The sequence below is a fragment of the Poecilia reticulata genome, linkage group LG17, assembly GCF_000633615.1.
Source record: "Poecilia reticulata strain Guanapo linkage group LG17, Guppy_female_1.0+MT, whole genome shotgun sequence".
NCBI classification, from domain to species: Eukaryota; Metazoa; Chordata; class Actinopteri; order Cyprinodontiformes; family Poeciliidae; genus Poecilia; species Poecilia reticulata.
Genome location: NC_024347.1, coordinates 14,302,634 through 14,314,152, shown reverse-complemented (window position 1 = coordinate 14,314,152; position 11,519 = coordinate 14,302,634). Strand labels below are relative to the sequence as shown.

At 39.1% G+C, this 11,519-nt stretch overlaps 2 protein-coding genes across 3 annotated transcripts; one reads left to right on the top strand and one right to left on the bottom strand.

Moving 5' to 3' along the window:
* The first annotated feature begins 12 nt into the window (after positions 1-12).
* On the top strand, positions 13-3,218 carry extl2 (exostosin-like glycosyltransferase 2). Its single transcript, XM_008433810.2, has 5 exons — positions 13-102; positions 939-1,384; positions 1,928-1,998; positions 2,129-2,244; positions 2,336-3,218. The coding sequence occupies exons 1-5, from the start codon at positions 98-100 to the stop codon at positions 2,736-2,738; spliced, it is 1,041 nt and encodes a 346-aa protein (XP_008432032.1). The 5' UTR covers positions 13-97; the 3' UTR covers positions 2,739-3,218.
* Positions 3,219-3,513: 295 nt separating this feature from the next.
* Positions 3,514-8,827, bottom strand: LOC103479407 (presenilins-associated rhomboid-like protein, mitochondrial). 2 transcript variants are annotated; one of them, XM_008433808.2, is made up of 10 exons: positions 8,695-8,825; positions 7,426-7,612; positions 7,092-7,196; positions 6,844-6,976; positions 6,648-6,743; positions 6,386-6,535; positions 5,275-5,345; positions 5,096-5,197; positions 4,741-4,838; positions 3,514-4,594 (listed from the first exon to the last, which is right to left on the bottom strand). In XM_008433808.2, exons 1-10 carry the CDS (start codon positions 8,772-8,774, stop codon positions 4,447-4,449), a joined length of 1,170 nt encoding a protein of 389 aa, XP_008432030.1. In that variant the 5' UTR covers positions 8,775-8,825; the 3' UTR covers positions 3,514-4,446. The 2 variants fall into 2 exon arrangements, with proteins under 2 accessions (XP_008432030.1, XP_008432031.1); XM_008433809.2 differs by lacking the exon at positions 3,514-4,594 and adding an exon at positions 4,921-4,978 and having other exon boundaries at positions 4,746-4,838; positions 8,695-8,827.
* Positions 8,828-11,519: the final 2,692 nt, after the last annotated feature.

The window sequence follows — 11,519 nt, the reverse complement described above, 5'->3', positions numbered from 1 at the left end:
GAGATTTCTTCTTTTTCATGTCAGCTAGTTACGTCATTGCTACGCAACCAAAATGGCGACACAGTAACCCCAACGAGATGATTGCAACGCAAACAAAATGAGGTGAGTTATAAATAAAAGAGTAGAAAAACCTTCTCTAGTGAGATGTGAAAAAACTAAACTCAACAGAGAGAAACATTCGCAACACACCGGACAAAGTTCACAGCATCAGCAGAGAAACATGAGCAGTCACGAAAACAAATAGCGCGAAATATTTTTTTCAAATCAGTACATGMGACTCTTGATATTTTAGTATTAATTTGACCCATCCTTTGTTGTTCCGAATGCCAGAACAACAAAGGAAAACTATTTTATCCATATTCTGTAAAATAGCTCATTAGGATTAGGATTAACAAGTATRTTTATTTTTAAAAATGCTACAAATAAACGTATTCCAAGTATATTTTTAAACGTTCTTTGGGTTTGTTGCCTGCACTGTCACTTGCAACGTAAAAAGAGAGAAATGCCGCTGCATATAACCCTGCTTTGTCTTTAGCATAGAAGGTGCTCTTGAATCAATGCTTTTCTGTGTTGTTCGTCTTCTCTGTCTTCTGGAAAACTAAATGTGTCCATTTTATCACCAAATAAGACGAGCAAAATGCAGTGTAACARTAGACCGTGTAGACTGCAGAGTATAATATCTACCTCTATCTACATCAGAATTTTCTTTGTCTAAAGACACATTTTTTCCCCATAATGATACGTAGTTGCCTCTGGGCAAAACTTGTATTTTGCCAAGTTTCAATTCCTTATGCGAGATGAAAAAGGGTCAGGAAATAATGTGTGAAGCTGTGTGCCGCACATGATTACCAATTCAATTAAACTTAGCATTCAGTTACTGCATTACGTTTTTTCTAAAAAAAAACAACAACTCAGTTTATGTCTCCTCTTCTTTGCAGGCTTCAGTGTTGCTGCTTTGGAATACGGCGAAAGCGTATCATTTTTCCACTCCTGCTGATCCTCTTGGTCGGAGCAGCCTTGACAGCTCTGTTGCCCCCCGCCGAGGAGCATGGAGGTGTTGCCGGGGTCCTGGGAGTACTGCGCAGAGCAGCGCCGCAAAAGGGAAACCCTKCTCAGGGTCAACCTGCAGATGCCCCAGAAGAGAAGTTTACCATCATCATCCAAACCTACAACCGCACAGACATTTTRCTTAAACTCCTGAACCATTACCAGGCAGTGCCTCATCTTCAGATGATCATCGTAGTGTGGAACAACATCGGGGCGCAGACTCCGGCCAAGCTGTGGGAATCCCTGGGTCCTCATCCAGTCCGGGTTGTCTTTAAAGAGCAGGCGAGCAACCAAATGCGCAACAGGCTCCAGCCGTTCTCTGAGATTGCCACCAATGGTCAGCGCATTTTTAGCTTGCATTACTTTGCATTGTGTAAAATATTCATAGATTTTTTGTTTTATTATTGTTATTTAATTTTTTAACCAGAGACKTGCCATTCAACAGACCAGAGACTGGAATTAGATCTTTTTTGCTTGATCAACTATTAAGTTATTGGCAAGACAAACGCCAAAAATCCAGAGTTTTTCCTGTATTTATTATACAATGAAACTTTGAACTCAATCAACTTTGATGCACTTTTTTCATGACGTGAAGGTTAGAAACGTGCATAATGATGATCTTGTATTTTTGTAAATTTTGGTTGGATAGTAGGCTACTATCAAAGCACCTGCTACACATTATTTTCTTTTATTTTATAGCTCTTTATTTAAAAAAAAAGTGGAATTGATCAATTGGAGACCTCAAAGAAAAATGGAGATGGGTATCTGACAAGAGAGTGATTGGTGCATCTCTACTTTTTATTTATTTTTTGTTAATTTTTCCTAGTATTGAGTTTTTCTCTTTCAATCCCTTCTGATTCTTTCTCTCTCAACCATTTAGCTGTGCTAATGCTGGATGATGACACCCTTGTCAGTGTCCCTGACATCACTTTTGCTTTTTCTGTGTGGAAGGTAATAAGATTCATTGTCTATAAGTTCAAACACCATTTTGAACTTATACAATGCCTCTTACGACTGAGGCATTGTGAAACACCTGAACTCACTATGTTATAATTGAGCACTACGTTTCTATATCTTGAAGCAATTTCCAGACCAAATAGTTGGATTTGTCCCTCGGAAACACGTCTCAACGGCTGGAGGAGTTTACAGTTATGGCAGCTTTGAGCTGCAGAATCCAGAAGCGGCTGGAGGAGACATGTAAGATGCCCTTGCATTTGTCTTATGCTTTTCCTGTTTTTTGAGGTCCTCGTGTTGTGTTTGCTCTTACTCAGTCCAGTTCTCCCTGCAGGTACTCCATGGTTCTGATCGGTGCTGCCTTCTTCCATTGGCGCTACCTGCAACTGTTCCAGGATCAGCCTAAAGAAGTACACGCTTTAGTTGACGAAACCCAGAACTGTGACGATATAGCTGTGAACTTTGCTGTCGCTCTGTATTTAAGAAAACTCTCAAATTCAGGCGCAGTCTACAGACCTTCAGGGATCTTTGTCAAGCCTGTTGACCTGCGCAACCTTGAGAAAGATGCCGGCAGTGGATATCGGGGATTGTGGCATCGTCCTGAGCACCTTCTCCAGAGATCGTACTGTTTGAACCGGCTGGCGCAGATCTATGGCTTCATGCCGCTCTGCTACTCCAACCTCATGGTTTCCCAGTTTGGTTTCCCAAGCTATGCCAATCACAAGGGTAGGGGATGAAGAAGTTGGATGATTTGGGCTAAAGTAAGAGATGAGACTGCCGAGAAGTTTGGTAGACTTGTTTGATTGGTTAACGCTCCTCATGACAATCAGCTGATGCTTTTAGTCCCGTGTGAGCAGACGGTAGTACTCATCGCAGGATGGTGATGAGGACAGACTAGTTGGATGTAAAAATTTATTCTTGCTAGAATCACTTGCTGAACTGCAATTATTCAAAGAGAATAGTAGGTTTAAAAGCCTAAGAGTTTTTCATACACAGGTATTTAGTTGTTTTTTTTAAAGAAATTAAATTTAATACAGGCCAAGAAAATGATTCATATGGCTTTTTTTTTTTTTTTACTGATTTCTAAATTCTCGATAGAGAAAAGAAGTGCTAAGATCCTAAGAAACACACATCTTCAGAATTCAAAGAATGTGAATTGTTTGGTTTGCTTTTAATTAAAAAAATGTAATAAAATGAAAATTAAAGTACCAATTGAAGGACTCACTCCTATTTGTGAAACAGTAAAAGAATACTTTATTCACTCTTAAAGAGTTAGCGTCACAGATTTATTCCCCGTCTCAGTAATCAATGGACAAATCTTGATTGGCGTTACAGCAATCAGGAASTCCTTATAATTATTGAACAACTTTTTTTGAAGTTTCATTTGCTGTTTTCATGATTTATCTTTGGTGATGAGCTCCAAGTCTTTGAAGTTGGTGGGCCTACTTTCCATCATCCTAATCATTCTACTTGCAAACACTGTGACCAGTAAAGAAAAACGATGACCAAAAGTGTGAAGAATTTTAGGCAGTAGCCATTTGCTTTATTTGCATATAGCAAATAGCAGTGTTGCATTAAAAATGATTAAAGTCATCTTAATTACTCCAGAGGTGTGAAGTTGCTGCTCATCCTTAGTTGGGGCAAGTCACACACAACATTACGAAGATATTGTGTCGTAGCAATAGAGATAGCAAAATGTAAAAATAAATCAGATTTACAGAAGWGGACAATTTGGTTGGTTGTTATAACTTAGATGTCATTTTATGTCAAAGAAAATGTYTGCATTCAGTGATGGTAAAAAGAAAAGTCCATCTTTTTTCAAATTCTAAGATTTCACTTGTCAAAACATTGCAACATATGTTCTGGTCTTAAAGCCTCTGACAAATGACACTAAGACAGTATGCACAATATAGCAAAACGTCAAGTTAAATCTTGCAGTACAATGGTAGTTTACCCAAAATCAAAAGTTATTTTTGTTCTCTGCCCACAAGATGGTTGTTGGTAGCATAATTAGAACAACACAAAACGAATATGGCCTCTAATAATAAACGGATCCAAAACACTAATCTGTGCAAACAAATATAAATCACATTTGTTTCACAGGACTGAGCAGGACTATGGTTGGTAGATCCAAAACAAGAAAAAAAAAGTCCTATTCATCAGAGATGATATTCTTATATGATTTTTTTAAACTCAGCAAGGACCTTTTTAAAACTGATATCAAAGCTTTAGAATAAAACAAGTGGTACCATGCTGAAGGAGGGAAGCACCTAAAATGCCAATATGGCCCCATTAAAACAAACTAACTCCCTGTTGAAACTGAACAGAGTAGATGTTTGCATATTTTTATATTTATTCATGAAAAATAATACACTTCAACAAAATTGAAAACATCCAGATCTTTTCCGTGACCAGAGAATTCCTGTCCGTAAAGAACTCCMGGGTTTACTGCTGTCCTCCACCGCCACCTCTGACCTCGGGCCCACCGCCGGGTCTCGATCCCTTGCCGCCCTTAGAGCGAAGCTCATGCCACTTCTTCACGAGAGGCTCCCTCCTCCTCCAAATTAGTTTGTGACCGTACGCCACATACCAGCTGCAAGACAAAAACAGGAGATTGTTAAAACGAGACGGAAGGAGTAGATTKCCCTTCTCAGTGACATTTGCATCAATCAAAAAGCTACATTTGATTGATGCAAATGAAAAGAAAGCTGAAAAGAGGGTTAAGGATCAGGGACTCACACTCCAAAGAGAGCTCCGCCAAGGTGAGCAGCGTGATCAAACAGCCGCCATCCCAAGATCAGCCCTGCTGTATCTATAGCCACAAGTGCTTTGAGGGCCTAAAAACAAACAAAAAACCAGATATTTAAAATTCTAAACAACGCACCGCTGAATGCCGTGCATTCAGTCATGCGTACTTACACATTCACACATTCATACACGCGTTTGCTTTGTTCATGCACAGATTTAAATCCTTATCCTGCAGCAAAAACACAATGTAGGAATGACGTTACACATTTAACGCAAGACGAAGCAAACATCCGGAGACCTCTGACACACAGAGGACGGGATATACGGTAAAAACTGTGAAACGTACATTTCCGGCAGTGAAAGTGACCATAGGAAGGAAGATTATGCCGAGCTTGGCCTCTGGTACYTTCGTACAGACTGCAGCGAGTACAGCCATTACAGCACCTGACTGCGAATAAAACAAAGTCGTAGATCATGATCTTTTCACCGTTCATAAYAACATATTTGGTTAAAAAACATTCTTACCGCCCCAAGTGATGGGTAGAATCGCCCGCTGGCGGTTTTACAAACATAACTGACCATAGTGGATATCACGCCTGAAATTACAAAAAATTTTTTAATAAAACACATTTTTGCGATGTCTTAAAAAGATGCGAAAAGGGAATAGAATCTAACGTTTTCTTCAGAATGGACCAGAGATACAGTTCCTGTCAGAGGACAACAAGAACATCATTTAGCTTTTCGACTTAAATGATGCATTTGAACTCTTCTTGTTTCTCATGGTAGAACAGCTAAGCAGCATATGTACACTTTCAGTCATAAAAAAACCCCAAAAAACAATGTATAATAAATGAAAACCAATTTAATGGAAAACACCATGTATGGATTTGTTCAATGTACAATTTTTGTCCGTGGACATTGTCACATTTTAAACAATGGATTTTAAAGGGCAATAGTTATACTTTTGTGGCATCTAGTGGCTCGACTGCAGATTGCTGCTGTCTGAATACGCCATACAGTAGCTGGAACAGTACAATGTTCCAGCTACTGTGTGATGTAGCTGGAACATCACACATATGTTCCAGCTACATATGTCTTTCTCATATGAAAAACGTGAAAGACCAACTCCAGGCTGCTGTTTGGTTCGTAAAGTATTGGATCTTGAATGAGCTATGCGGCCTAATCTAAATCGACAATACATACGAAAACCCTTGATTTGGGTTCAATCACAACACTGTCAGAACATAAAATGAAATTTTTTTATTTTTTTTTTTACCAGATTTACCTTTAGATAATTGGTGAATATTTTCTCAATAATATTAGGATTTTGTACAACTACAAAAAAATACAAATCAAATTTTATTTGTATAACAATTTCAGCAGCAAGGTATTTCAAAGTGCTTTACATAATTAAAAAACAGCATGTGACATTGTCAGTCAGAGAAAGAGATTTTGAAAAAAAAAGATAAAAACATTAACCCACACCCCTTTTAGGAATTCAGTTAAATGCCGTTTAATACATTATAAGAAGTAACTAAATCCGATTTTGACTTAAGATCTTTTCTTACGTCAAACTAAAACTGCTCTATTGTTTTAATGTTTGACMAGCATTGATTCTGTCYTTTGCTCCACTTACCAGCTGAGAGGTAGACTGCAAGAAACTGTTCTTTGCCTAGGAGGGAGACGATACCAGAGGAAAACGTCCATAGGACATACATATTGGCCACCATGTGRATAATGGAGTAGTGGCTGAAGGAAGACAGAATCATGGGAAGGCACTGTGTTTCTGGGTAGGAGAAAAAAAAAGACAAACAGCAGAGCATAGAAAACAAATTAACTCATTACAGTTGTGTTTGAGTTACTTCTTTTAACTTTCCACARCCATCAGCCATACTCACTGGAGGCTGGGTTGGATGTGAAGTACTTAATCATAGTTCTTTGCATCGCCGGAATCCTCCAGCAACACAGGACTGCAGCGTTTATGGCTATAATTCCTGGAAGACGTTAAAATAAATTGCACGACTTTTAAACCTTTGCAGACACGCTGACGTCCACAATCGATGAGATCCAAAACATATCTGCTGTTGAAACTACCAGTAGCAGTCCTCTGTCCCTCTGTAAGGCTTCTCCAGAAGTCATCTATCATGGACACCAGGAGGAGGAGCTGCCGCTGGAAGCTGGACAGTTGGTTCCACCAGTCGTGCCAGTACGCCATGTCCTGGGAGCCCTTGTTAACAAAAGGACAGGGAACTGACTCAAATTGAGCTGATTGTTAACTGAACTGTTGGCAAAAGTTAAAAGTGGTGGTAGACAAGAGTAAAACGGTTTAGTAAAATCCTTACCATTACGAGTTTTTCCAGCTCTTCTCCATCTTTTGCAGTTTGAACTCTTGCTTTCAGAGTCTCGTACTGCAAAATGGCCGCCCCACCAAAGGAACAACCTGCAAACTGGCATGGAGTCAAACAACCAACCATCTTCGGTCCTAAATATTATTTTAGCAACAATTTACACATGTTGGCATGAAATCAAAATTAACAATCTTCTGATTTCATACATCAAATTCCCCCTGGCACGTTTAGAGGATGACCCCTTGCCCTGTGCTGTTAGAAGAAATGGATCCTCTTTTCTTACTATACTTCATATTCAGACTTAGTTATAATWCGGACGTSAGCATACCCCTACTGTGAACATCAATGGTCTAAAGAGCTTTGGCCATCGGACTTTGGGAGGAGGYGGGGGTCCTGGTGTGCCAGCCTCGGGGGGTGGCGTTTTGGTTTGTTGCTGGTTGACATTTCCCTTTTTGGCATCTGTCCTTTTAGCTTCCCGGCGGAACCCACTCCTCTGTTGCTGGTATGGGTTGAGCCTGTACAAAAACAACAAACAAGCAAAACCTTTTACCTGCGGCATGGGCTGGTATGAAGTCGTACTGAAGATTTAAAAAGTGAAGTGTTTAATAGGCTAGAGATTATTCCCTAATAACATTCCTGTAGTTTGAAAGATAAGGTGCAAGAGAAAGCGCTGGTTAAAAGTCGCAGTCGGCAGGCTGAAACAAGGRTACTACATTCTACTTACTTACACTTGCCATGCTTWCAACATGAGAAATTTGGCTTTTTGGAAATATTTCCAGTCATGAAAACAATGGAGAGTCATGGTGTGGAAACTAAAGAAACCTCACGCATTACTCTATGAGGTAATACTATTCTTAAACTAATATTTGAACAACTTGTGCCATTTATGTAGATGACTACCTAAGAAAAATGGCCAACTAATAAACCAGCCAAGTGTGTTACGTTTTTATTACTCTTAAAATGAATTATCTAATTTCACTCAACCRCACACAAAAACACAACCAAAGAAACAAGAAAAAAACAAAACAAAACAGCAAAACCATCGTGTCCTGGTGGGACTGAAAATGTTCATTTTGGGAACAAAACWGCCAGTTGTATGTCTAGTTAATAGTCAGGTGTTGCTATTTGTTGACAGTCCCTTAGCACTCGTTGAAACGGCAAGTTTTGTGTCCAACCTCTAAGAGCGGACCCCGTACTCCATCCTTAATGTTTACGTACAGTAACAAAAGCTAACAACTAAATGACAACATTTTAAATCCCCTTTGGTTACAACCACATGAAGTTAGCTAATTTGATGTGGGTTGCATAATATGCAGCGTGTGTGTACCTCAGYCCATTTAGCACAGCCTTGAACAAGCAAACGCAATGAAAAAACACTGGCCATCATCAGAAATTAGTAATACTAACATAGTAATATATATCGATGACACTGACAGCCCCGGTTTCCTACCCCAAAAACAAAGTTAGCTGCATTTACAATAGCAGAACGGTTAGGTAACTAAATATTACTAGACGAGRGGAAAACCTAGACACACACGTCTCCTGCCAGGATTCATCTTCAGACAAACAGAAACTGAACGCCGCTTTTACTGCTCACCTTGAGCATCTGGAAAAGGTATTTGGCGATCTATAGAACTCTGTTTTTCCCCATTTTATGATAAATCCTCTGCACGCCATGATTGTTGTGACCTCCTGCTAGAAGCCCCTCCCCCTGTCAGACTCGAGCTGATGCTGCCTTCACGGACGCTTGTAAAAAAAAGTGTCCATACAGCTCTGAAAAAATTAAGAGATCACTTAAATTGATCAGTTTCTCCGATTTTTCGTTTTTATAGTTATATGCTTGAGTAAAATAAACATTGTTATTTTATTCTATGATCTACTGACAACATGTCTCCGAAATTCCAAGCAAAAATGCAGTATTTATTGGCAGAAAATGAGAAATGGTCAAAATGACAAAAGAAAAAACATGTAGTGCTTTGAGACCTCAAATAATGCAAAGAAAACAAGTTTTAATTCATTTAGAAGCAACAATACTAATGTTTTGACTCAGGAAGAGTTCAGAGATCAATATTTGGTAGAATGATCGTGAGGTTTTCAGTGCAGTGCGTCTCTTGATCCTGAGCTGTGCAGTTTTATATAGTCTCCTAAACTCTAAGATGAGTCTAGGGGTACTTTTATTTTGAAAACCTACGTTGTGATGCTCAGTGACGTTTCGCCTACGTAGACATGCAAGTCAGCAGTATTTTAAAAAATAGTCTTTGGGGTTATCTACATTATAATAGCAATAAGGTATAGATTTACATTTACAACTTCAGTAATMCRTCAAATTATTTTACCAACATTACAAATCATTGTTTTTGTTTTATTTAAAACATTTAGATCATGTTATCTATTTTATTTATTAATTCATTTAAATAGTTGCTGTAATTGTGATACTGTGGCTTCAAAAGAATCCATTCCCCATCGTTTTGATAGCAGGGCTTCCAGGACGCACCTTGCTAACTTATTACATGATCAACATAACATGTCCATTTTAAAATGCCTTCATCACGACTTGATTTCTAGTCAAATTAGCCTTTTTTCACAAAGACAATGTCCTAAACCGTCAACATATTAGGGCTTGTTGCCTTGTTATGAGTGAAAAACTATGTAAGGCATCAATAAAGGTTCCCATCCAAGTGAGCAGCAACCAAAACAGCTGAAAGTCACGCAGACTTGTTGTGATCATGCAAAGATTTATTTGTCATTAGCCGAGTTTAGAAATGGGATGTGAAAATTGGTGGCTGTCCAAACGAGGTTCTGTGAATAAAGCAATAGCTAGATTCAGACCACCAAGGCACTCATTCTTTCATTGTGCAGGGTTCTGAAGAGAACCTGAAGCTTTCTAAGCTTTAACTGGCTTAGAGAATATTTTTAATGTTCAAGCCTGTCAAAAGCTTTTCTAAGAACTTTAGTTTGCATGTAACCTTGTTTATGGTTTGTTACGTTGGTCCCCTTGTTTCAAAGTTTCAGAAACGGTAGAATTTAGTTGTATTTATTTATAAATTGACCAACTGTGAATGCAACTAAGAGCTGACTACATTGGTCTTGTTATGCTTTTATGTTTGTATCGGTTAATATTTAGAGTTTTTTGGTTGCGGAATTCTTTATCTAATAAACCACTAAATAATAGATCTTACGATGATTATCTATAATCTTTGATCACATGTAATTCAGTTACATGTTCAGTTACACGTTCCTCGTTTGAAATATGTGGTATGGTCAGATAACTGATAAGGAGAATTTATTCTTCAGACAAWCGTTTTGGTAAATAAAACACTAATCAATGAATGCAGTTTAATGAGGCGGGTCAAACCCACAAGGGTTTTTTTTTTCTTTCATCCATATGTAGCCTACTGTCACATTCAAAAAATATAATGGATGCAAAACTTAGGGGGAAAAACACTAGCTTGTGTATAATAGCAGCTAATAGTACCTTATCCTCTTTTCTTATGCAGGTTTGTTCTGACACCTTTCAGAATGGTAGCAGTCTTGGCCAGTAGGTGGGCTGTATTGATGGCACTGGGAGCTCCTAATGGCATTTGGACAACTTCCACAGACTTCTTGCTTACTTGCCCACTGACTCCAGAAAATGGGTAAGGGAAAAGGTGGAATTTGCAGTGAGTAAGCTGCACTGCAGTGTCTGCAGAGCAGGGCTCAACTCCAATGCAAAAATCTGCATAGCTGTATCGCTCCACACAGAATTGTTTAGAGAACTGCAGTGACAGAGGAGGGGGAAGAATGTACCAGTATAGGAGCAATTCATCTTAACACAATTAGACAGCACATCCCGCTCACAAATTTGAATACAATCTAATTTCCAAAGCTAAGCAGAGCATTATACAGTCAAACCCACAGAAAAAAAAAAAAAGAAAAAAAAAAGGTGATGGTGGTGGTGGGAGGAGGGGGTAAGGGGTTACAGTTTCAGGGCAAAGATCCAGAGTACAAAGAAAGGAGAGCAATATGCCTTTGCCACTGTATAGACCAAGGACATGCTGCGAAGTCAGATGATACCCTGTGGGTGCAGGTCTGGGGCAAGGGGAGGACACAGATATGTGGGGAGAGGAAAGGCTGGATGGATGAGCAGAGCAGMAGGAGTGAGAACAGCAAACATGGGAGAGGTTGAGGTGGGAAGGCCACAGGAACAGATAAGCAAGGATGCWTATCAAAGAGATGTCGTAACCGAAAAGAACACACTGACTAATCTCTGTCAGATTCTGGAGGACCTTTAAGCATCCTTTTCATTTTTTATTTATTTATTTTTTTTGTTTGTTTTTCAATCAATGCAGTTCACATTTTACCCCCGCAGAGGTGTCTTCTTTCAGGTCCTGTCATCGATTCACTGGCGAACTGACGCCAGCCGCCTGTGTTCAGAACAAGAAA